This window comes from Trachypithecus francoisi, unplaced genomic scaffold, assembly GCF_009764315.1.
Source record: "Trachypithecus francoisi isolate TF-2019V2 unplaced genomic scaffold, Tfra_2.0 Lachesis_group5, whole genome shotgun sequence".
In the NCBI taxonomy this organism is placed as follows: Eukaryota; Metazoa; Chordata; class Mammalia; order Primates; family Cercopithecidae; genus Trachypithecus; species Trachypithecus francoisi.
The window spans coordinates 148321798-148343952 of record NW_022681470.1 but is presented as its reverse complement, the minus strand read 5'-3'; the positions used below and the strand labels follow the sequence as shown (position 1 = coordinate 148343952).

At 56.9% G+C, this 22155-nt stretch overlaps 1 protein-coding gene across 3 annotated transcripts; it reads right to left on the bottom strand.

Annotated features, from left to right (window-relative positions):
• Window positions 1-69: 69 nt before the first annotated feature.
• MBD3 (methyl-CpG binding domain protein 3) lies at window positions 70-17766 on the bottom strand. 3 transcript variants are annotated; one of them, XM_033197591.1, is made up of 7 exons: window positions 17610-17766; window positions 9913-10072; window positions 9398-9535; window positions 6869-6959; window positions 5662-5839; window positions 1714-1917; window positions 70-1552 (listed from the first exon to the last, which is right to left on the bottom strand). In XM_033197591.1, exons 1-6 carry the CDS (start codon window positions 17621-17623, stop codon window positions 1719-1721), a joined length of 780 nt encoding a protein of 259 aa, XP_033053482.1. In that variant the 5' UTR covers window positions 17624-17766; the 3' UTR covers window positions 70-1552; window positions 1714-1718. The 3 variants fall into 3 exon arrangements, with proteins under 3 accessions (XP_033053482.1, XP_033053480.1, XP_033053481.1); XM_033197589.1 differs by having other exon boundaries at window positions 17514-17751; XM_033197590.1 differs by having other exon boundaries at window positions 70-1917; window positions 17514-17754.
• Window positions 17767-22155: the final 4389 nt, after the last annotated feature.

Here is a 22155-nt window from a genome sequence, read left to right as displayed (position 1 = left end):
CATCATCCAACCAAAGACAGAAGCTCAAACGTGGGCACCAAAGTCTAGAGGACGCACCAAACTCCAGGCTCCAAGCACATCCACCCACGGTGGCTTTATTCAGTCACATCCCCACGCCCACAGCTCCCTCCACCAGGCAGAGGGGAGGCCACCCCACGGCAGCACCCAGGGATCCTGGGCCGGCAAAGGGTCCCAGCCAGAGGGCACCAACCCCAGGAAGCCATGGTCCCCACCTGGAGCTTCCCGCGGCTGCCCCGGCCCTTGAGCCCGTCCCGAGGATTTGTGCTTTGACTGACAGGGAGCAGCAGGAAGCCGCCAGCCCACCGCGCCCATGGGTGTCCTTGGAGGGCAGATGGTGGAGCGCTGATCCCGGCTCCTGAGCGGCACTTCCTCAGCTCCCACAGCCCCCGCAGTCAGGCCCCATGAGTCCCCCGGGGGCAGTGACCAGATCCTGGCGGGGACAGCGCCGGGACAGGCCCTCTCTATGGGCCTAAGGTCAATGCAGGCGGAGGCTCGCTGGGCCCAGGCCAATGAACCCACCAGTAGGAGCCCTCACTGGGCAGCAGGGCCAGGAGGGCACCAGGGACTGGCACAGAGTCCACTCAGGGCAAGCGTCTGTGGCCTGGAACTGCCCTCGCCAAGGCACTGGGGGGTTAAGGAGCAGATCCTTCAGACAGCCTTGGGCCAGAAGCTCCCCGGAGAGCCAGGCACCTCAAGCGGCGTCTGCGAGCCTCGCCCTGTCCCAATGGCTCCTGGCACCCCTGGGAGTGTCAGCACCACCCCAAAGCTGGGTGCCTGTGTCCCCACTAAACAGAAGGGAAACCGAGGCAGGGGCGCCGGCTGGCAGTGGAGCATTCTGGCAGCGCCAGGCGACCGAGCACCGACTGGCAGCAGCTGGGGTTTGGTTTTCGGAAGCGAAGGCTGGCGTCAGCACACAGGGAAGGCCACCCGGTGATGCGCCTCGACGGTGTTAGATTTACTGAAGGAGAGTGGCCTCCTGGGTGTGCCACTCAGGCACGGTGAGGGTCTGTGGCACCACCAGTCACATGGCAGGGCAGAGGGTGGCGCCATCCTGCACGCCCGCGACAGCGGACCAGAGTCCCGTCCTCACGCTGCACAGTGGGTGCTGTGGGTTTCAAAAATACGCCTTCAGACCGAGAGACCCTCCCAGCTGTCAGCGCTCCTTGGTGCCGAGCTGCCGGGCACCTACTGGCTGCTCTCCAGTCTCAAGGAGATGGGGCAGCGGCTGTGGGGGGAGCTGGCCTCAAGCCCCGAGGTCATAGGGAGCCAGGTGGGGCCCAGGAGCACCCGGCACTTGCCGAAGCCGGACCCTTTAGAGGACGAGCGTGGAGGGTCTTTCGGGTGGGGGCAGCCCCAGCTGTGTGCCCCGAGGCCCCGGGAAGTGGGGACAGGCTGAGGAGGGAGCCAGGAGCACGGGCTTCTTCCCGGGTGTCTCCAGGGCTGGGCTCAGCTGCCGAGCCTGGTTCACGTGGGGCTGAGGGCCGCGTCTGCAGGCGGCTCCAGCGGGCAGCACGGGCTCTCGGCAGGGCCTCTGCAAAGGACAGGGAGGGCTGGCTTTAGCGACTCCACGGGACGGGGACGCCTGGGCTCTTCTGGGGAGATGGCACCCGCCATCCTGACCACATCTGTGTTCACCAGGCAGTCTCCACTGCCAGGACCCGACTCCAGGGAGCCCCCATGGCCCCGCAGCACCTGCCCTAGACGTGCTCCATCTCTGGGTCCGGGTCGGGCTCCTCCTCCTCATCCTCCTCGTCTTCCTCATCATCGTCCTCGGTGCAGGCCTTGTCCAGCGGCGCCTCGCCATCACGGGCCAGCTCCTCCACGTGCGCCAGCATGTCGGCCATCAGCGCCTCCTCCAGCCGCTTCCGCACCTGCTGCACCAGCTCCTCCTGCTTCCTGGGGACAGAGTGATCTTGCGTTACACTCAGGTAAGCGGCCAGCAGGACGTGGACACAGGATGAACATGGGGACCTCGGCTGGGAGGGAAGCCCCGAGGGATCCACAGGCATCCCCAGAACCAGCCCTCGCCCGTGCCGCCCCTCCCTTCACAATCCATGCACAGAACAACTGGCCATCAGCAGCATCTGCCACCCTCCCAGATGGCCCACCTGCCACCTCTGCTGGACCCAGGCAGGGTCCCAACCCCTCAGTCCCCAGACCTGGCCCCGAGACTTCCCCACGCTCAGCTGCAGAAACCCTTGCTTCTGTCCCTTGACAGGCACTGAGTGGGGCAGGAACACCCTCACTAGGCCGGGTAGAAGCTCACGCCTGTAATCCTGGCACTTTGGGCGGATCACTTGAGGTCAGGCGTTCGAGACCAGCCTGACCAACACGACGAAACCCCATCTCTAGCAAAAATACAAAAATGAGGCAGGCGTGGTGGCAAGTGCCTATAATCCCAGCTACTTGGGAGGCTGAGGCAGGAGAATTGGGTTTTTTTTTTTTTTTTTTTTGAGACGGAGTCTGGCTCTGTCGCCCAGGCTGGAGTGCAGTGGCTGGATCTCAGCTCACTGCAAGCGCCGCCTCCCAGGTTCATGCCATTCTCCTGCCTCAGCCTCCTGAGTAGCTGGGACTACAGGTGCCCGCCACCTCGCCTGGCTAGTTTTTTTGTATTTTTTTTAGTTGAGACGGGGTTTCACCGTGTTAGCCAGGATGGTCTCGATCTCCTGACCTGGTGATCCACCCGTCTCGGCCTCCCAAAGTGCTGGGATTACAGGCTTGAGCCACTGCGCCCGGCGGAGAATTGCTTGAACCTGGGAGGCGGAGGTTGCAGTGAGCTGGGATCGCGCCACTGCACTCCAGCCTGGGCAACAGAGGGAGACTCTGCCAAAAAAAAGCCTCACCAAAATCAGCTACCATCAGCCCGCAGCACACCCCGCCAGCTCGCAGGCCCGGGGTCACCTTTCCACTGCCCACTATGCACCAGCGTGTGTTCCCTTACCATGGCTCAGGGGCCTGAGAAAAAGAATCCACACCATGTCTCAACCCACCACCAGGGACTGGGGGCCTCATCCTTGGGGACTACAAGCTGATGCCAGGCACTCCAGGGTGGCCGCTCCACTGCCTGCCGACTCCTGGGCCGCAGCATGCGCTTTTGCCTGCCTCCCTCTCCAGCTGCCCAGAGCCCCTCCTTGTCTCTGTTCTGCTTTCACTCCCAGGTGAGGCTGATTGTGTTTGTCCCCAGTTGTGGCCAAGGCTCAGCCACCCCCTGCCCCCGGGGTCTCTCCAGCGGCTCCTGCAGACCTGAGCTGCTCCCTCTCACTTTGTCCCCACCACCCAAAACACCCTGGCTCACCTACTCCACTGCAGCCACCAGACAGGACCCCACCTCCTGCTGAACCCACCACCGAGTTCCTAATTTCAATGCCTTTTTCTATTTCTATAAGTTCTTTTTTTATTTTTTTAACTCTGTGACCCAGGCTGAAGTGCAGTGGCAGGATCTCAACTCACTGCAATCTCCGCCTCCCGGATTCAAGTGATTTTCCTGCCTCAGCCTCCTGAGTAGCTGGGACCACAGGCGTACGCCAACACACCCAGCTAATTATTCTATTTTTTAATAGAGATGAGGCTTGACCACGTTGGCCAGGCTGGTCTTCAACTCCTGACCTCAGGTGATCCTCCTGCCTCAGCCTCCCAAAGTGCTGGGATTACAGGCTTGAGCCACTGCGCCCGGCGGAGAATTGCTTGAACCTGGGAGGCGGAGGTTGCAGTGAGCTGGGATCGCGCCACTGCACTCCAGCCTGGGCAACAGAGGGAGACTCTGCCAAAAAAAAGCCTCACCAAAATCAGCTACCATCAGCCCGCAGCACACCCCGCCAGCTCGCAGGCCCGGGGTCACCTTTCCACTGCCCACTATGCACCAGCGTGTGTTCCCTTACCATGGCTCAGGGGCCTGAGAAAAAGAATCCACACCATGTCTCAACCCACCACCAGGGACTGGGGGCCTCATCCTTGGGGACTACAAGCTGATGCCAGGCACTCCAGGGTGGCCGCTCCACTGCCTGCCGACTCCTGGCCGCAGCATGCGCTTTTGCCTGCCTCCCTCTCCAGCTGCCCAGAGCCCCTCCTTGTCTCTGTTCTGCTTTCACTCCCAGGTGAGGCTGATTGTGTTTGTCCCCAGTTGTGGCCAAGGCTCAGCCACCCCCTGCCCCCGGGGTCTCTCCAGCGGCTCCTGCAGACCTGAGCTGCTCCCTCTCACTTTGTCCCCACCACCCAAAACACCCTGGCTCACCTACTCCACTGCAGCCACCAGACAGGACCCCACCTCCTGCTGAACCCACCACCGAGTTCCTAATTTCAATGCCTTTTTCTATTTCTATAAGTTCTTTTTTCATTTTTTTAACTCTGTGACCCAGGCTGAAGTGCAGTGGCAGGATCTCAACTCACTGCAATCTCCGCCTCCCGGATTCAAGTGATTTTCCTGCCTCAGCCTCCTGAGTAGCTGGGACCACAGGCGTACGCCAACACACCCAGCTAATTATTCTATTTTTTAATAGAGATGAGGCTTGACCACGTTGGCCAGGCTGGTCTTCAACTCCTGACCTCAGGTGATCCTCCTGCCTCAGCCTCCCAAAGTGCTGGGATGACAGTGTGAGCCACTGTGCCCAGCCTTATTTCTGCAAGTTTTGCAGGGCTCTTCATGATCTGCCTGCTGTTTCTCAGTCTTGTTCTTTTCTTATGTTGTCAGTTCTTCCTATTCCACCGTCTTAATATCAGGGAGTTCCCTGGGCATGTGGAGTGTGAATGGACCTCAAACCCAAATGAGGGGCCCAAAAGCACCACACCCAGAGGAAGATGCCGCCAGCCGCCCAAGACGGAACCCTTGGCACCCACAGTCTGTGTGCTTGTGGGGGTGGCGTCTTAGATCCATGTCTTCACCCTGCGTGGGGGCACAGGGTCTCTTCTCCTTGTGCCCAGGGGCCTTTGACCCCTGGCTGCTGCCACAGGAAACCCATATGCCCCAGCGCCTCCCTGGTTGCTCCAGGTTTCAGTTCCTTGTTTCTGGAACCCTCAAGAGCTTCCTTTCCTCTGACCTAAGCCGTGTGCTGCATTGAACGTGAAAAGCCTCATCTTCTCTCCAGCACGTCCAGAGTGTTCTGCAGGCGCCCCCGTCACTGGGGGCCTCGTGTCCGCCCTGCACACGGGACGGGGCTCGGCCCTGAGGCCCTGCAGGAGGCCCCTCACCCTCGGGCTGCTCAGCCTCGCCTGACGGCCGCCTGTTTCTGCAGCGGCTGTGTCCCCTGCTGTTCGTCCCCAGGCTCTGCACGCTGGAACTGCCCCTCAGCAGGCGCCCTGTGCCATCTCCCTGAAGGCAGACAGCCCTGGCCTGCCCTGTCCCTCCATCTCCAGGGCCCAACGTGGAGCCCAGCACCCAGCACAGCCAGTCCTCACGGGCTCAAAGGACCATCCTCTTTTCAAGAACGTTTCTTCAAGGGGTGCCTGGCTCGCCCTGAACCCAGGACGTGGGTGAAACAGTTCATACTGGTCCGACGATGGGTACCCTTGCCCCATCTATTTCTGTTTCAAAACCCCAGCAGCGTTGTCGGGAGACGGGAAACATGCAGGCACACGGGAACACTCAGGGTCCCCATGCCCCCAAGAGACAGGGCGGATGAGCAGGGGACCAGGCCGAGGAGCTACCTGATGTCCTCGTCGGTCACCATGAAGGCTTTGCACAGGGGCTGCGTGGTGTTGAGCCACACGCCAGGGTTCTTCTCCACAGCGGCCGAAAGCTGTCCCGTGATGGGCATGGTGCTCGTGTGTAGGGCGCTGGCGATGGCTGACAGCAGCGTCTCATCCGTGCAGCCAGGTCCCACCCCTGCCAGGCAGTGGACAAACAGCCACAAGTGGAGAGGTCACCACGGGGCAGCTGTGGCCCGGAGAGGCCACATGCCCCAAGAATGGGAGCTGCCACGTTCTCCCCGCGACTCGGGTTCCATTTCTAAATTCCCTCTCCTGCTTGTGTTATTACATTCATAACAGAAACAAAGCAAGCGAGGCCAGGTGCGGCCTCTCCCGCCTGTAATCCCAGTATCTTGGGAGGGCGAGGTGGGAGGACTGATTGAGCTTAGGAGTTTGAGACCAGCCTGGACAACATAGTGAGACTCCTGTCTCTACAAAAGAATTAAAAATTAGCCAGGTGTCACGCTGCATGCCTGTGGTCCCAGCTACTCAGGAGGCTGAGCTGAGAGAACCACTTGAGCCCGAGAGGTGGAGACTGCAGCGAGTAGTAATGGCATCACTGTACTTCAGCTTGGGCCATGAAAAGACTGTCTTTTTTCTGAGACAGGGTCTTGCTCTGTCTTTTCCGTAGAGATGTAGAGATGGGGTCTATGTTGCCCAAGCTGGTCTTGAACTTCTGAGATCAAGTGATACGCCTGCCTCAGCCCCCGAAAGTGCTAGGATTATAGGTGTGAGCCACTGTACTCAGCCGACCCTGTCTCAGAAAACCACCACCAAAACCATGCAAGAGCTGCATTCTTTGTTCTGTGGTGGGGACGTGCTCGGAGGGTACAGGAGCAAAGTCAGCTGTCCTTGTTTGTTTTTAGGATCCCCATGGCAAAACTGCACGTCCTGCAGGTGAAAACAGCCCCAGGCCTGCGCCACACCTGGAAGCCACAAAGCCCCACCCGCAGGGTCTCCAAGGTCAAGAATGAAGGGCCCAGCCCAAGCGCCCTTACCCATCCCCAATCCCACTGGGTCTCCTCCCGCCCCAGCCACAGGCAGATTCACTCTAAGCACCCGCAGCAGGAACAGCCATCCACCCTGCTAGGAGATGAGGGCACCCGCAGCGCCTCCACCCCACCCGGCACGTCCCCTTCTGCCTTCCCTCAGGGCGCCCGCTCACCCTGCAGGCCCTTGGGGAGGTCCATGGTCTTGACCAGCTCCTCAGCAATGTCGAAGGCGTTCAGGCCGCTCAGCTTCTTCTCCCAGAAGAGCTGCCCAGACACAGATGTGAACCTCAAGGGCGGCCCGCCTGGCCTCCTTGCCCCGTGTGGGTCCCTGTGGGGCCTCTCCCTTCCCAGGGCCTTGGGTCTCCAGCCCCTGCCCGGGCTTTCTGCAGCCAGGGATCCAGTGGACGTTTGTAAATAAGAATAAAAACACACATGGGGTGGCTTGCGCCTGCAATCCCAGCACTTGAGGAGGTCGAGGTGGGCGGATCACCTGAGGCCAAGAGTTTGAGACCAGCCTGGTCAACATGGTGAAACCCCTTATCTACTAAAAATGCAAAAAAAGGTCGGGTGTGGAGATGGGTGCCTGTAATCCCAGCTATTTGGCAGGCTGGGGCAGGAGAATCACTTGAACCCGGGAAGTGGAGGTTGCAGTGAGCTGAGACCACACCATTGCACTCCAGCCTGGACAACGACAGCAAAACTCCGTCTCAAAAAAAAAAAAAAAAAAATTAGCCACGCGTAGTGACAGGTACCTGAAATCCCAGCTACTTGGGAGCGGAGGTGGAAGGATCACTTGAACCTGGTTGAAAACAGGAGGCAGAGGTTGTAGTGAGTTAAGATCCTGCCACTGCACTCCAGCCTGGGTGACAGAGTGAGATTCTGTCTCAAAAAAAAAAAAAAAAAAAAAAAAAAAGAAAGAAAAAAAAGAAAAAACAAAAAGAAAATACACACGGTTCTCATCTCAGGTTTTTAAGAAGTAGGTTACACAGTCACATATGGGCACTCAGCCCCCTGTATCTGTGGGTTCATAACCACACACCCAACCAGCTGCAAACTGAAAATATTGGGGGGGAAAAAAGATAAAAATAATACAAGCGGCCAGGTGAGGTGGCTCACACCTGTAATTCCCACAGTTTTGGAGGCCAAGGTGGGAGGATCACTTGAGGCCAGGTGCTTGAGACCAGCCTGGGCAACATACAGAGACCCTGTCTCAAAAATGAAAAACTAAAAAAAAGGAATAAAACACGCACAACAAGGAGTGTCACAAGTATCTACACCTCATGAGGAATCTAGAAAATACCTGCAGGTAACGTGCAAACATTAAACCATTTCCATTTTTTAAAAAATATTTTTGGGGCCGGGCGCGGTGGCTCAAGCCTGTAATCCCAGCACTTTGGGAGGCCAAGACGGGCAGATCACGAGGTCAGGAGATCGAGACCATCCTGGCTAACACGGTGAAACCCCGTCTTTACTAAAAAAAACCCAAAAAACTAGCCTGGCGAGGTGGCGGGTGCCTGTAGTCCCAGCTACTCTGGAGGCTGAAGCAGGAGGAGAATGGCGCGAACCCGGGAGGCGGAGCTTGCAGTGAGCTGAGATCTGGCCACTGCACTCCAGCCTGGGCGACAGACTCAAAAAAAAAAAAAAAAAAAAAATTAGGCTGGGCACGATGGCTCAAGCCTGTAATCCCAGCACTTTGGGAGGCTGAGATGGGCGGATCACGAGGTCAGGAGATCGAGACCATCCTGGCTAACACGGTGAAACTCCATCTCTACTAAAATACAAAAAAAAAAAAAACTAGCCGGGCGAGGTGGCCGGCGCCTGTAGTCCCAGCTACTTGGGAAGCTAAGGCAAGAGAATGGCGCGAACCCGGGAGGCGGAGCTTGCAGTGAGCTGAGATCTGGCCACTGCACTCCAGCCTGGGTGACAGAGCGAGACTCCATCTCAAAAAAAATTTAAAAATAAATAAATAAATAAGTAAATAAAAATATTTTTGTTTTATTTGTGAAACAGGATCTCGCTCTGTTGCCCAGGCTCCAGTGCAGTGGCACGATCTTGGCTCACTGCAACCTCCACCTCCCGGGTTCAAATGATTCTCCTGCCTCAGCCTCCCGTGTAGCTAGGATTATAGGCGCCTACCACCACGCCCAGGTAATTTTTGTATTTTTAGTAGAGACGGGGTTTCACCATGTTGGGTCAGCCTGGTCTCGAACTCCTGACCTCAGGTGATCCACCTGCCTCGGCCTCCCAAAGTGCTGGGATTACAGGCCTGAGTACTGTGCAAGGCCATCCTGGACCATTTTCTATGACGGGCCTCAACATCCCCGGATTTTGGTATCTGGGGGTTGAGGGTGGGGTGTGTCCTGAAACCAATGCCCTGCACATTCCAAAGGGGACCGCAGGACCGGGTCTTGCTCTATCCCTCAGGCTGGAGCACAGTAGTGTGATCATAACTACCGCAGCCTCAGCCTCCTGGGCTCAAGCAATCCTCCCACCTCAGCCTCCCAAGAAGCTAGGACCACAGGCGCGCACCACCATGTCCAGCTAATTTTTTAACTTTTTTTTTGCTTCGTCACGTAGCCCGGGCTAGCCTGGAACTCCTGCGCTCGATTCCATCCGCTCCACGTATGATCTTATTCCAAACGTCCACCCACCGAAGTGAACAAGTTGGCCGGGAAGGCTGGGGTCGTTATGGTTGAGCTCACCTGGCGCGGCTGGTCCACCGCCTTCTGTGGGTCGCTCTTGACCTTGTTGCTGGGGTGGTTGGTAATCTTGGTCACTGGCTGCTTGAAGATGGACGCCGTCTGGCGCACGGGTAGCGCCGTGTTCAGGTCGGGCTTGCCCTGCGGGAGGAAGGAGATGCAGTCCGGCCTGGGGGCGCCCCGGAGGCGCGGAGCCTCAAGGGGTGCGGGGCCCGAGCGACCCCTCGCCCTGCCGGCGCCCCTCGCGTCCCCCGTGCCCTCCAGGACCCCCACGGTCCGGGGAGGCCGCTCCCGCAGGGTCGGCCCGGCCGGCTCTGGAGCCCCCGCCGCGGGCCGCGTCCTCGCCATGAGCCCTGCACTCTGCGCTCTGTGGCCTGCGCCTTCCGCTCTGTGCCCTCCGCCCGCTGTGACCTCCTGCGCTCTGGACGCCGGACTGCGTCGCCCGCAGGTCACGTCACGGCCGCGTCTCCGCCTAGAACGCCCTGCGCCGACGTCACCCGCGTGACGCCACCACTCACCTTGACCTGGTTGGAGGAGTCGTAGCGCACGCGCTGGCGACTCTTGTTCATCTTGCTCATCAGCATCTTGCCCGTGCGGAAGTCGAAGGTGCTCAGGTCCATGGAGCCGCCCAGGTAGCGGGCCAGCTGCGGCTTGCTGCGGAACTTCTTCCCGCTCGGGCTGCAGGGAGGTGGGACGGTCGGTGCCTGGGCCGGACTCGGGACCCCGGATCCCAAACCCAGGCCTTGGCCCCAGACCTAAACCCAGTCCCAGCCCCAGCTTCAGGCCGTGACCCCAGCCCCAGACCTCAACCCGGCCGTGACCCCAAACCTAGGCCCTAGCCCCAGGCCCAGACTCCAACCCTGGCATGACCCCAGACCTTCATCCCAGACCCCAGCACCCCAAAACTGGCCCCCACATCTGGGCGCCAGCCCCAGCCCCAGCCCCAGCCTCCACATTGGATCCTTGCCCCAGACCCCTAACTCCGGCTCCCTCTGAATCCTCCCCACCGTAGGCCCTGGCAGCGTCAGGCACAGCAGACACTGAGCTCGGGCACAAACGCTATTACCTACAGGAGGATGAGTCCCGGCTCTGGGAGGATAGCTCACATTTCCAGAACATTCCAGAAATGGAATTTAGGTCACATTCTTGAGAAAAGACCCCACGGAGAACAGGTATGTGAGGGACAGCCCTAAAAGCAATCTCCTTCCCCCTTGCGGTTACAGCGGCAGGGCCAGGCTGGGAAGGCGTCTCTTTCTAAGATCCGGGGCCAGGCTCCAACAGCTGCTTGGGCATAACCCGACCGGGGAGCTCGCAACAAGGCAGCCAGGTAAACACAGACCTGCCCTCAGACACAGGGCTCTCTGCTCTCAGCCTGCCACAGACAAGCGCCGGCAGCTCATCCTCTCCAGGACCTAAGGACAGCCACCTATGGGTTGCCCTGTGTGTCACACGTGGTCACACTACAGGATGACAAGCACCCAACCCAGCACATCGCCATCAGGGTTGGGATGTAGGATGGAACAGCCATGTTGGAAAAGCCTGACACCTCCTCACCGAGTTTCCTGATGACCCAGACATGACATTCTGAGGTATCTGCCCGAGAAATGAGCACACATCCACACCATCACTTCTACACGGATGTCCCCAGGAGCCCCACCACAGGAGCTGGGAGGTGGAGGCAGCCCAGACGCCTTCAGTGGATGAAAGGAAAACGCACCATGGCGCATCCACACCATGGACAAGACTCAGCATGAAAAGCAGCGAGGCTCTGACACAGGCCACAGCGTGGATGCACCTTCAGGACAGCACACTCAGTGAGAGAGGCCAGACACAAAAGGCCACACAGTATGTGACCCAATTTTTTTTTTTTTTCTGAGACGGAGTCTCGCTCTGTCGCCCAGGCTGGAGTGCAGTGGCCGGATCTCAGCTCACTGCAAGCTCCACCCCCCGGGTTTACGCCATTCTCCTGCCTCAGCCTCCCGAGTAGCTGGGACTACAGGCACCCGCCACCGCGCCTGGCTGGCTTTTTGTATTTTTTAGTAGAGAAGGGGTTTCACCGTGTTAGCCAGGATGGTCTCGATCTCCTGACCTTGTGATCTGCCCGTCTTGGCCTCCCAAAGTGCTGGGATTACAGGCTTGGAGCCACCGCGCCTGGCCAATGTGTGACCCCCATTTCTATGAAATGTCTAGAACGGGATAATTCGGAGACAGCAAGAGGACGCATAGTGCCAGAGGCTGGGGTGAGGGATGTGGAGTGACTGCTGATATGGATGCGACTTTCTTTCTTTCTTTCCTTTTGGAGATAGGGTCTCACTGTCACCCAGGCTGGAATGCAGTGGCTCAATCACAGCTCACTGCAACCTTGAACTCCTGGGCTAGGGTGATCCTTCCACTTTAGTCTCCCAAGTAGCTGGGACGACAGGCACAAGCCACCACGCCTGGCTAATTTTTTTTTCTTTTTTTTTTTTTTTGAGATGGAGTCTCACTCTGTTGTCCAGGCTAGAGTGAAGTGGCTTGATCTTGGCTCTCTGCACCTCCACCTCCAGGTTCAAGTGATTCTCCTGCCTGAGCCAGCTGAGTAGCCACCACACCTGGCTAATTTTTGTATTTTTAGTAGAGACCAAGTTTCACCATGTTGGTCAGGCTGGTCACAAATGCCTGACCTCACGTGATCTGCCCGCCTTGGTCTCCCAAAGTGCTGGGATTACAGGGGTGAGTCATCATGCCCTGCCGCTTCATTTCTTTGTTTTTCATTTTTACTTTTAGAGCCAGGGTCTCCTTTTGTTGCCCAGGCTGGAGTGCAGTCGTGTGATCATCGCACACTGCAGCCTTGACCTCCTAGGCTCAAGGGATTGTCCTGCCTTGCCCTCCTGAGTAGCTAGGACTACAAGTGTGCTCCACCATGCCCAGCTAATTTTTAAATGTTTTGCATAGATGGGGTCTATGTTGCCCAGGTTGGTCTCCAACTTACAATCTCAAGAGATCCTCCTGCCTCGACCTCCAAAGAGGTTACAGGTAGGAGCCACTATGCCTGGCTGGTTTATCTCGATAAAATAATTTAGAAATAATAGCACTTGTATGGTGCTTACTAGGCCAGGTACCTCAAACATACTGTATCTATAAACTCAGTCAACAGTCACCTTTATTAATAATGCATCAGCCCGAGACTGGTAGGTAGCCCTATTTTGCTGGTTTCCCAGAATCCTCTAGGGCAGGCTCCTCCTGTCCTCTTCTGCCCCTGCCCCAGATGTCCTGGCCCATGGCAGACGCCAGATGCCAGACAACTGAGACAGCTCAGAAGAATCTCCTGGAGCCAGAAGGAAACTCAATTCTGCAGGCACTGCACAGAAATGCTTGGTCCCATGCTTAGCTCAATTGCCTCTATCCAGGATCTACATACTGGGCTGATACACAGACCATAGTAAGTTTTATTTCTCTCCACCCGGACCCCCCGCCAACCCTGGGCAAATTCCATGGTCCACAAGGACACGGACGGGCTCCAGCATGTCCACTAGGACAGGGCGCCGCAGGGAGGGAATGAGGAGAAGTGCCTGGGGGTCCGAAACCACTCAGGACTCCTCCCGGAGATTTACTTTTGAGATTTACTCTTCTAATTACTCTCCAGGCTGGCTGACCTTACATCGAAGGTGGTTTGCCCAGGGCAGTGGAAAGAAACTGAGACCAGAGGCTCAGACTCAGGCTTCACATAGCCACAAGAAGAGACCCCACAAAACACGCCCAGCAGCTCTTTGCCTCCAGTCACCCCAAAGAGAGGCTGTTCTGCCTTTTAAGATGAAGGCAAACAAGGCTGGGTGCAGTGGCTCACGCCTGTAATCCCAGCACTTTGGGAGGCCGAGAGGGGTGGATAGCCCGAGCTCAAGAGTTTGAGACAAGCCTGGGCAACACAGTGAAACCCGTCTCTACCAAAATATAAAAAATTAGCGGGGCATGGTGGCGTGCGCCTGTAGTCCCAGCTACTCGGGAGGCTGAGGCAGGATTGGTTTGAACCCAGGAGGCAGAGGTTGCAGTGAGCCGAGATCGTGCCACTGCACTCCAGCCTGGGCGACAGAGCAAGACTCTGTCTCCAAAAAAAAAAAAAAAAGGTGAACAACAGACACAGATGACAGACTGGTTGTTAGGACTGGGGGTGGGTGCACAAGGCAGTGGCAAATGGGTCTGGGGTTCTTTCTGGGGTGATGGAAATTCTAAACTTGAATCTGAGGATAGCTGCACATACCTGTAAATATGTGAATATGCTAAAAAAACCATTGACTCGTGCACTTTAAATGAGTGTATTGTATGGTACATAAACTGTATCTCAATAATACCCTCTCTAAAAGAATAAATGCAGGGGCTCACACCTGAGGTCAGGAGTTCGAGACCAGCCTGACTGACATGGTGAAACCCCATCTCTACTAAAAATACAAAATTAGCCAGGCGTGGTGGCACATGCCTGTCATCCCAGCTAGTTGGGAGGCTGAGGGCAGGAGAATTGCTTGAGCTCGGGAGGTGGAGGTTGCAGTGAGCCGAGTTTGCACCATTGCCCTCCAGCCTGGGTGACAGGACACTCCGTCTCAAAAAAATCAAAAACAAAAAGAGGGCGGTGTCGTCCCAGCACTTTGGGAGGCCGAGGTGGGACGATCACCTGAGCTCAGGAGTGCCAGACCAGCCCGGCCAACAGGTGAAACCCCGTCTCTATTAAAAATACAAAAATTAGCTGGGGGTGGTGGCGGGGGCCTGAAATCCCAGCTACTTGGGAGGCTGAGGCAGGAGAATCACTTGAACCCAGGAGGCGGAGGTTGCAGTCTGCCGAGATGGTGCCACTGCACTCCAGCTTGGGTGACAGAACGAGACTACCTCTCAAAATAAATAATAAAAATAAAATGAAAATAAAAAATTAGCTGGGCATGGGGGCACATGCCTGTAGTCCTAGCTACTCCGGAAGCTGAGGAGGCAGGATCGCTTGAGCCCAGGAGGTCAAGGCTGCAGTGAGCTAGGATTGCACCACTGCACTCCAGCCTGGGTGACAGAACAAGACCCTGTCTCTAAATAAATAAATGAATGCAAATGCAAGATAGAGGGGGTTAGTGGTAACCAGGGGCTGGGGGAGGAAGAAGTGGGGAGTGACTGCTAATGAGGACAGAGCTGCTTTTCGGGGTGATGAGAATGTTCTGGAATTACACAGTGGTGATAGTTGCAGTTTTGTGAATGTACTAAAAACCACTGGTAGCCAGGTGTGGTGACTCACGCCTGTAATCCCAGCACTTTGGGAATCTGAGGTGCTGGGGTCAGAAGTTGAGGTCAGGAGTTCGAGACCAGGCTGGCCAACATGACGAAACCCCTTCTCTACTAAAAATACAAAACTTAGCTGGGCATGGTGGCAGATGCCTGTAATCCCAGCTACTTGGGAGGCTGAGACAGGAGAATCGCTTGAACCCGGGAGGCAGAGGTTGTAGTGAGCTGAGATTGCACCATTGCACTGTGGCCTGGGAGAAGAGGTAAACTACGTCTCAAAAAAAAACAAAAACAAAAACAACCCCACTGAATTGTACATTTTTAAAAAGTAGCTTTGGCCAGGTAGTGGCTCATGCCTGTAATCCCAGCACTTTGGGAGGCTGAAGCAGGTTAATTGCTTGAATACAGGAATTCGAGACCAGTCTAGTCTAGGTAACATAGTGAAACTCCATCTCTATAAAAATAAGCCAGGCATGGCGGCACGTGCCTGTAATTCCTGCTACTTGGGAGGCTGAGCTGAGAGGGTCACCTGAGCCTGGGAGGTCGAGAATGCATAAGCCATGATTGTACCACTGCACCCCAGCCTGGGTGAGACCCTGTCTCAAAGAAAAAGAAAAGTAGCTTTTGTAGAATGTGAATTATATCTCAATTTTTAATAAAGGTTATGCCTATCTATTGACACAGAAAGAGGTCCCTGAGATTTTATTCAATGAACAAAGAACAGCCTTGATAAAAATCACACATATAGAAAAAGGTGGGCGTCATGGCCTGAACTATCCTAGGCACCCCCAACAGAGAACACAAACTGGGAGCCTGCAGCCTCAGATGAAAGCCTGGGTGAGGAGGCCCCAGACCCGCAGAGGGTGGCTCTGGGCTGAGTCTGGCTTCACCCTCTGCAGAGAAACCTGAAATCTCCCCAGCCTGTTTAGAGAGCTTTTCCCCGCTTTTCTCCACTGCTAGACCCTCATGCTCAGGGCCAGGGCCCAGAGTGGGAATGAGAGAGCTGGGGTGAAGACAGTCTCAGGGCACTCCGCACAAGCTGGCCTTCATCCCAGCTCCCAAGCTGCAGCCACCTCTTAGGGGGTTCCTGCTGCCTGGACGCCTCTCCCTGTCACTCAATGTGACGTCCTCAGAGAGGGCCCCCTCCCTGACCCCAGTCTCAGTCAGGCCCCGCATCTGCCCTCCCAGATTTTAGCATGTGTCACTGCAGATCTCAGGATGTGTACCCACAGCTGTAATGGAAAGTGGCTGGTGCCCTGGCTGTCACCCGTAAGCAGGAGGGCCCGGCCTCACTCCTGGCTGAATGGTTGGGATCCAGGCAGCGCCTGGTGCTGGGGAGGCTTGTTTTTGCCAAGGGGCTGACACAGACCTGCTGTGGACTCTAGGGCAGCCTTTGGGAGAGGGAAAGCCAGAAATGTGCTTGGAGGGAGCATGCCGGCAGGCCCAGCCTCCTGACAGAGGACAGAACACAGGGCTTCAGGCTTTCTAAAGAGCCAGAGAGCCAATGAAGGGGGCCAATGAGTACCAAAGGGGGATGCACGACCCTGTCCCTGAGACAGGGATTGCAGTCCCACTATGCCAATGCCTGTAATTACAGGGTTCCAGCTCATAAGGGTACACATTTGGGGACCAAGTTTCCCCTCTCTCTTGCTGTCCTCCAACTTTCCAGGAACCAGTCCCTGAGCTCCTCCTGCAGGACTAGGCCCCACACACTGCTTCTGATCACAGCCATCCTTTCCCTGCTCACTTTCCTCACTTTATCTCCCCAAACCGGGACAGTCAAGAACCACAGGGGACCGAAGTGCACAGTGAACGGAGCGGTGGTTCTACCCCTCCTTGGCTCGTGGAAACCACCTGCCCTCACCTGGGCGGCCTCCGGCCCACGACCCCGAGCTGTGGGAAAAAGGGGGACCGACCGCACACCCCCCTTTACCCAGGTGCTCGGCACATGGCAGGCGTCCTGTTTCCCCTCATGGGGGACCTGAAGGGGCCGCGGGACAGTGAACCAAGGGGAGGGCGCAATCAAAGCTGGCCCAGAATCAAAAGCATCTTTCCTCAGCCAGGGAAAAAAAAAAAAAAAGGAAGACAAACAGCAGGTGGCCGACTGACTGGGTACTGGCTGCAGCAGACGACTACGTCTTTGTTCCACGGAGGGGGTTCCCTGCGACCTTTCTGAGCAGCGCCTGTTCCAATTTGGGGGGTCTCTGAAAGCCTTCGACCACCAATAATATCTACGCAAAGACTACCATTAGGTGGGCTCGGAAAATCGCAAGCCTGAGGTCTCCACCCTGAGGGGGCCACGACCCACGAGGTCCTCGGAAGGAGTGTGGGGGAGGAGGTGCAATACCTTTGAAAAAAGCAACGCTGCGAGGGAGACCAGTCACCCTGAGGCGCTTATTCCCAGGACTAGGTTGAGCCCAAGAACCCGCATTTTCACGCACGCTCTCCCCGATCCCCCCACGAGCCCTGCTCCCCGAAACCCCGGCTGGCCACCCCCTCGGGCTCCGCGCCACCCCAGGAGCGCCCCAAGAAGGCACCCCCTGCGTCTCACGGAAACCAAAGGAACAGCCCACCCCCCACCCCTGCCTCCCGGCAGCGTCTGGCCGTCGCCAGGCGCCCCTGGCCCAGCGCGCACGAACAAAGGCGACAGTCGCCGGCCGGCAGCCAGTCCCCAAACGGCCGGGCGAAAGCCATGCGGCCCAACAACCGGCGCACGCGCACTGGGCATCCGCGCGCCGGTCGGACACGCACGCAAGACGCACGCACGCACGCACGGCGCACGCGCGGGGCCCGGGCCGCGGCCCGGGGCAGGGGCGCCGAGGCCGCCGCAGAGGCCGCTGGGAGGCGCCCGCTGAGGCCCTGCGCGGCCGGCGCGCTCATTCACCTATAGTAAAAGACATCCCTGTGGCCGGCCGACAGCCCCGACCTTCTGGGCACTTCTTCCCTCTCCCAGCCCTGCGGGAGCGCCGGGCACTCCCACCTCTTCCGCTCCATTGCGCCCGGCTCCTCGGCCCGCCGCCGGGCCCGCCGCCGCCGCCCGGACCCCCGCTCGCCGCCGCCGCCTCAGCTGCCTCTGCTGCCACTGCCGCCGCCGCCACTTGCCGCGGCTGTTCCGGCCCGCGGGCCCCCGCCCTCCGCCCCCAGCCGGGCGCGCGCCGGCTTTGCCGCCCTCTCAGCCCCCTCCCCGCGCTCGCCAGCCCCCGCTCGGGGGGCCCGCTCCGCCCACCCGCCCGCGCGGGGCCCCGTGCTGCGCAGCCGCGGCGCCAGGCCCCGCCCCTCTCCGGTAGCGCCAATCAGCGCACGGGGGCGGGGCCTCCGGCGGCATGCGCGCCTGCGCCCTGTGCATCGCGAGCCGCTAGTGCTCAGCAGCTGTTCCTGGAGCCCGCACAGCCACTTCCACCGCGCCCCCACTTCCCCGGCCGCCTGGGGCGCGTGCGCGGGGACATGCTTTCGTACTAGTGGAGTCCTTTTCCCCGACCTTTCTCCAGCCCAAGTCTTGGGGACTCTGGCCTAGTGACTGGACCTCGACTTCCCCACCCTCCTGGTCTCCCAGCTTCCGAGCTTTTTACGGGCGTCCAAATCTGGGGGGCTTCCTCCGTGACCACCCCCTCCATGCCCCCAAGTTCCCTCCAGTAGCTTCTTTTTTCTTTTTTTTGAGACGGAGTCTAACTCTTTTGCCCAGGCTGGAGTGCAGAGGCGCGATCTTGGCTCATTTAAAGCCTCCGCCTCCCGGGTTCAAGCTATTCTCCTGTCCCAGCCTCCCAAGTAGCTGGTTCCACGCACAGCTAATTTTTGTATTTTTAGTAGGGACGGGGTTTCACCATGTTGGTCAGTCTGGACTCGAACTTCCTGACTTCAAGTGATCAGCCCACCTCGGCCTCCCAAAGTGCTAGGATTATAGGCGTGAGCCACCACGCCCTGCCCAGTAGCTTTCTGACCCCTCGAAATCCAGGTATCTGGGCCCCCTGCTCCCCTGCTCCATCCCCTGCACCTTCATCCAGCCACCATCTCTGGTCAGGAGAGTCCAGGACCTGCCTGTGAAATCGCCCACCCACTGTTGTCTCCTCTTAACCCCTTCCCCAGCCTGTCAGAGGGATCCTGAAATGGAAACGGGTGGGCTACCCTGTCAGTCCCCCACTGACAGCATCGCTCCCAAGGCTAGGGCTCGGCCGGCCTGCACAGGTGTTCAAGGACTGAGTCTAGCTGCTGTGCCCCTCTGCCTCCAGCTGGAGAAGCTGTCCTGGTTCTAAGGACTCCTTTGTTGACATTGGGTCCACCCAATCTGGGATGCTCTCCCATCTGAAGATCTCATCCCATTTTCAAAGTCCCTTTAGCTGCAGGTTCCAGGGAGTAGGACAGGCACATTCATTTATTGATTGATTGACTGATCGAGACAGCTTCTCACTTTATTGCCCAGGCTGGAGTGCAATGGCGTGGCCTCGGCTCACTGCAACCTCCACCTCGCAGGCTCAAGCAATTCTCCTGCCTTAGCCTCCCAAGTAGCTGGGATTAAAGGTGCCCGCCACCACGCCCGGCTAATTTTTTTTGAATTTTTAGAAGAGATGGGATTTCACCTTATTGGCCAGCTGGTTTCGAACTCCTGACCTCAAGTGATCTGCCCGCCTCGGCCTCCCTGAGTGCTGGGATTACAGGTGTGAGCTGCCGGCGGAATGTGCAGTTTCAGGACATTGTGCTGACCACAGAAGCACTGAATAAATCCGGATGGATGGGTGGATGATGGTCAGATGAGCCGTTCACCCCACCTCGTGGTGAGGTGAGGTGAGGCAGCCAGCTCTGTCTCCTGAGAAGCTCAGTAGCTGGTTAGTGGCCTGACACCGAGGCCCCAGAGCCTTGGGGTGCCGTGGAAGAATCAGTGCTCCCAGGAGACAGGAAAGTCTATTCCGTGGACTCAAAGCCAGGCATTTACATCCCAGAACCAGCCATGGTACTTGGCTAGGGCAGCCAGCGCAAGGACCTGCCCCCATGCAACGGAGATTAGTACTACGTTTTGAGACGGGGTTTCACTTTGTTGCCCAGGTTGGAGTGCAGTGGTGTGATCTTGGCTCACTGAAACCTCTGCCCCTCAGGCTCAAGCAGTCCTCCCACTTCAGCCTCCCAAGTAGCTGGGACCAAAGGCGTGCACCACCATGCCTGGCTAATTTTTTGTATTTTTAGTAGAAACAGGGTCTTACCATGTTGCCCAGGCAGGTCAGAAACTCCTGAGCTCAAGCATTCTGCCTGCCTCAGCCTCCCAAAGTGCTGGGATCACAGGCATGAGCCACCACGCCCGGCTGGGAGATTATTATTTATTTATTTTATTTTTAAATTTTTAATTTTTTCTCTTTTTTTTGGAGATGGAGTTTCACTCTTGTTGCCCCGGCTGGAGTGCAATGGCGCGATCTCAGCTCACTACAACCTCCGTCTCCCGGGTTCAAGCGATTCTCCTGCCCCAGCCTTCCAAGTAGCTGGGATTACAGGCACCCGCCACCACGTCGGCTAATTTTGGATTTTTAGTAGAGACGGGGTTTCTCCATGTTGGTCAGGCTGGTCTCCAACTCCCGACCTCAGGTGATCCACCTGCCTTGGCCTCCCAAAGTCCTGGGATTACAGGTGTGAGCCACCACGCTCAGTCAAGATTATTTTTTAAATTGTGCTATGATTGTGCCAGTGCACTCCAGCCTAGGTGATAGAGCGAGACCTTGTCTAAAATAAGTAAATAAAATAGTCGTTAAAATGGCCAATTCCAGCCGGGCGCGGTGGCTCATGCCTGTAATCCCAGCACTTTGGGAGGCCGAGGTGGGCGGATCACGAGGTCAGGAGATCGAGACCACCCTGGCTGACACGGTGAAACCCCGTCTCTACTAAAAATACAAAAGAATTAGCCAGGCGAGGTGGTGGGCACCTGTAGTCCCAGCTACTCAGGAGGCTGAGGCAGGAGAATGGCGTGAACCTGGGAGGCGGAGCTTGCAGTGAGCTGAGATCCGGCCACCACACTCCAGCCTGGGCAACAGAGCGAGACTCTGTCTCAAAAAAAAAAAAAAAAAAAAAAAAGCGAATTCCAGGCTGGGCGTGGTGGCTGCAAACCAATGTGAATGTATTAAAACACTCCATTGTACACTTTAAAATGGTTAATTTTATAATATGTGAATTTCACCTCAATAACAACAACAACAAAATGACCCGGGACGTATCAAATGGACATAGGACCATTTGGAAGGGCTCACAATGGCCAAACATGGAGGACAACTTGGGCAACAAAGTTTATAAATGATTTATGCTCTATAGAAAACAATGTCATCAAGGCCTGGCACGGTGGCTCACGCCTGTAATCCCAGCACTTTGGGAGGCCAAGGAGGGTGGATCATGAGGTCAGGGGATCGAGACCTCCTGGCTAACACAGTGAAACCCCGTCTCTACTAAAAATACAAAAACATTAGCCGGGCAAGGTGACAGGCGCCTGCAGTCCCAGCTACTTGGGAGGCTGAGACAGAAGAATCGCTTGAACCCGGGAGGCGGAGGTTGCAGTGAGCCGAGATTGTGTCACTGCACTCCAGCCTGGGCAACAGAGCAAGACTCTGTCTCAAAAAAAAAAAAAAGAAAAAGAAAATGTCCTCGAGTGGATGCTGGTGGAAATAAATGACTGAATAAATGGCTAATGGGGCCAAGAGACTGCTCCCCTTTACAGCTGAGTCCAGTGACTACACGTGGCAATAATCACAGGACCCCATCAGCCAGGTTGGCTCCTGTCGCCTCCAGGGCTGGCGAGGGCCTCGGTGCCACCATGCTGAAGTCTCCGCCTTCCCTTCCAGTACTTAAGTGCCAGGACAGCAGACACAGAAATAGGCAGGGGAAGCTCATTGCTAGTGGGGTCTGGTAACCTACAGATTCAGGGCTCAAGTCATACAATTTCTTTTTTGAGACAGGGTCTCACTCTACCACGCACGCTGGAGTGCAGTGGCGCAATCACAGCTCACCGCAGCCTTAAACTTCTGGGCTCCAGCGATCCTCTCACCTTGGCCTCCTAAAGTGCTGGGATTACAGGTGTGGGCCACTATACTTAGCCTACAGTCAAATTTTGTTTTTTAATTTTTGTATATTTTTTTAAGACAGAGTCTGGCTCTGTCACCCTGGCTGGAGTGCAGTGGTGCGTGACCCACCACGCACAGACCCCTGGACAATGTTTTTTTAAAAATCAGAACAGGCCGGGTGCGGTGGCTCATGCCTGTAATCCCAGCACTTTGGGAGGCCGAGGCGGGAGGATCATGAGGTCAGGAGATCGAGACCATCCTGGCTAACGCGATGAAACCCCATCTCTACTAAAAATACAAAAAATTAGCCGGGCATGGTGGCGGGCACCTGTAGTCCCAGCTACTTGGGAGGCTGAGGCAGGAGAATGGCGTGAACCCGGGAGGCGGAGCTTGCAGTGAGCCGAGACTGTGACACTGCACTTCAGCCTGGGTGACAGAGCGAGACTCCGTCTCAAAAAAAAAAAAAAAAAAAAAAAAATCAAAACAAAATCCAGCCAG